The sequence below is a fragment of the Hibiscus syriacus genome, unplaced genomic scaffold (assembly GCF_006381635.1).
Source record: "Hibiscus syriacus cultivar Baekdansim isolate YM2019G1 unplaced genomic scaffold, ASM638163v2 tig00109936_pilon, whole genome shotgun sequence".
Lineage (NCBI taxonomy): Eukaryota > Viridiplantae > Streptophyta > Magnoliopsida > Malvales > Malvaceae > Hibiscus > Hibiscus syriacus.
This window is the reverse complement of record NW_024062533.1, coordinates 26,604-29,793: the sequence shown is the minus strand read 5'-3', so window position 1 is coordinate 29,793 and position 3,190 is coordinate 26,604. Positions and strand designations below refer to the sequence as shown.

Sequence of the window (3,190 nt, the reverse complement as noted above, 5' to 3'; positions counted from 1 at the left end):
TTATTTTAAAATATGAAAAAATTTATTTTAAAATATAGATTGATTTATTTTAAATATAGATTGATTTATTTTTAAATATATATTGATTTATTTTAAAATATGAATTGTTTTATTTTAAAAAAATTATTATTGTAATTGTATGGATTATTTAAATTTCAGTATTATAAAACTAAAATTATTTAAATTTCAATATTGCAAAACTCTTTTAAGTTTAAAAAATCAGTTTATTTTATATTTCAGTTTATTTTAGCAATCTGCAGACTTTAAAAAACAAACACTCTTCTTCTTGCAAACTACAAACTTTTAATCCATCTCTTCTGCTGCAGATGTCTACAGATATGATCCGCAGACTATAGATCTTTTACCTCTTTAAAAACAAACACCTCCTCTAACCCCACTTGTCCTATCTAAAGTCACCTTGGATTCCAACTACCGTTTTGACAACATGTCTGAATCACATCATCCTATACTACTTTGAATGTGCATATATTCACACACTACTTCCAGACATACACATAACCCCAAACTTTATCCATCCAAATACAACAATGTCTGATGTTGCAGATGACGAAAAAGAAAGGTATATATCAGAAGTGGAATCCATGAGGTGTGTTTGGGAATAAGTACATAAAATCAAACATCAATCATAAAAATGGAGCCTATACACAACAAAACTGAGTGGAAAATGATGCCCCAACATGTAATCAAATAAATCTACCGATGGCCTGTTTTTTTTTATTTCTAATTCAGATGGCGTCTGTCTCGGACTGGCTAGCTCGGCTGCGATGGTGTCGTTTCCCGTGGTGACGCCTGCCTCCCCCGAATGTGACCGGATCGAACTTCTTGAGTCTTTCGGCTTCTTTGGGATTGATCACACACTCCATAGGTGGGACTTTGTATCTGGTTTGGTCATAGCAGTAGGAGTATGTCATGTGCTTCCTCCTAAAGCTATCCATTTTGGTTCTCTGTGATGGGGTGATGATACCAGAGAGTTCCAAACTTTGGGCGGTCGAGTCGCACCTCTCGGACGAAAATTCAATCGGATCAACGGCGCAACCGTGGAGGATCAGGTCGGAGAATTCGGCAACGTAAGGTGCATATTTGTAATTGACTCTATATTTGCCACCACTAGTAGCCCAATCAGACCCATCCCATATTGTGGTATACAAAGACATTGGCTTAGAAGGAAAATCTCCACCCATTGCAGCTGTTCTCTTAAACTCTCTAATAGGGATATTGTCTATATAAAATCTGCAAAATAAAATAAAAAACATGAATAAAAAAACACAAACTTGGGGCAAACCTTGTTACCTGCAACAGACAACATTAAACTCATCACCATATTGTTTTATGCTTACATGATTTGAGAATCGGTCCATAGAATGCTGTATTGATGGAAATCATCGGCAGGGTCGAACCAAAGATTGTATCTTTCTTCTCTGCCAAGACTGGTGCTTCCATTTCCATAAATATTGGTCTGAACCCTCCAATCTTTGCCTCTGATGTTCCCCAAGAACTCGAAGTCTATTTCGTCGTGGTTCTTCTCGAATATATCACCGTTTGACATCTGTAGTAGAGAAGATTAATGAGGATATTCTTGTATTAAATGGTGTAATTATTTGGTATTTACGGTAACCATCTGGATTTTGATCAGATTCCTAAACAAAAATATGAAGAAGTGATGAACTTTAAAAGAGTAAAAAGAAAGTTCAATCTTGAACAGAAATGAACTCACATAGAAAGCAACCACAACTCCAGCAGTATAATCAGCAGGCAACTTTATTGAAGCACTGAAGTAGCCATGCAAGTAAAGGTCTTGCGATACAAATCCAGACCCTGTTTATTACACCATGAACAGAACAAAAAAGGGGTGTTTTCCTTTTACTAAAACAAGGGAACAGAGAAACCCCAAAAATATCAAAACCAGAGAGCAGCAAAGCTGAATAATAATTGGGGGGAAAACGAACCTGTTCTTTCATTCAAAGACAAGTGAACAGCTTTACCATCTCCATGGAGAACAAGATTATCATCTCCAAACAACTGACTATACCCTTCATCAAACGAAAGAATCGGGAGCCTTTTCCCAAACCCAGAAACGAAAGCAGAAACCAAAGTCAAAACCAATAACAAAGAAGAACCCACACAAGGTAACTTCATCATCGTATTATCCCTTTATATTTTGTTGCTCTATCACCTTGAGATTATACAAGACAAAGAGAAGAAGAAGAAGAATTGCTAGGAAATAAAGAAAAATGAATAATTTTCTACAGCTATGGAGAGCTGAAAATGGCTTATTGAAATGAAAAGAAAGCGCAGGTCATTGGTAAGGGGGAAGCGGGTATTATTGAGCTGTGTTCATCATGATATTTCTTTTCCTAATTCCATCATTTTCCTACACTTATTTTATTTTGCATAATTATTTGCTTGTAATTTAGAAATAACCGTCCAGCTCAGTTAATTGAGTGCAAGACTTTTAATATTATGGTCATAGGATCGAATCTCACGGAAAATATTTCATAATTCGAAGGTCTCTCATAAAAGCTACTCTCAATCTAACGTTAAAACAACTTACTATTCTACCTCCCCTTATCCCGTTACATATTGGAATATGGGTAAGTTTAGATTCACAAATTCATATATATTGAGATTGGTGTTCAACTCTATCCCAGATACTCTGAATGCATTGAGATTGGGATTGGGGTCGGGATCTGAACTCAATACTATCCTTTAATGCTTTCCTAATTACGAAATTACACTAAACTAATTGTGTAGCTTTCATACGCAAGACATTGGTACTAAACATGTAATTTTATGCTTTAAAAAAGTAGATATATTGGATGTCGTTATTTGCACAAAATGCCAATATATTATTCCAATGACATCTTTTATTTTAGGGTATATTGCATATTTAATAACTAAACTAACCCGTTTTGATATTAAAACTTACTTTTATTATTAAAATCATATTTAACATTTAGTTTTTATTTTAGTATTTGTCGTTAAAAACTTAATACATTTAGTACTTAAACTATTAGTTTTGGTCTATTTAATACATAAATTTTTAATTTTTTCAAAACTTAAATTTTGGACGAGTATACTGAATTGAAACAAAAACTAAAGATTTTTTATGATGGAATACTAAAATAAAACAAAAGTTAAAGTTTAGGTATGTTTTAAAAAAACTGAATAT

The 3,190-nt window shown here is 33.7% G+C and overlaps 1 protein-coding gene across 1 annotated transcript; it reads right to left on the bottom strand.

The window, feature by feature from the left end:
• Positions 1-706: 706 nt before the first annotated feature.
• Positions 707-2,211, bottom strand: LOC120210813 (probable xyloglucan endotransglucosylase/hydrolase protein 28). The gene is made up of 4 exons (XM_039209477.1): positions 1,968-2,211; positions 1,736-1,836; positions 1,359-1,567; positions 707-1,251 (listed from the first exon to the last, which is right to left on the bottom strand). Exons 1-4 carry the CDS (start codon positions 2,158-2,160, stop codon positions 747-749), a joined length of 1,008 nt encoding a protein of 335 aa, XP_039065408.1. The 5' UTR covers positions 2,161-2,211; the 3' UTR covers positions 707-746.
• Between the last annotated feature and the right edge of the window lie 979 nt (positions 2,212-3,190).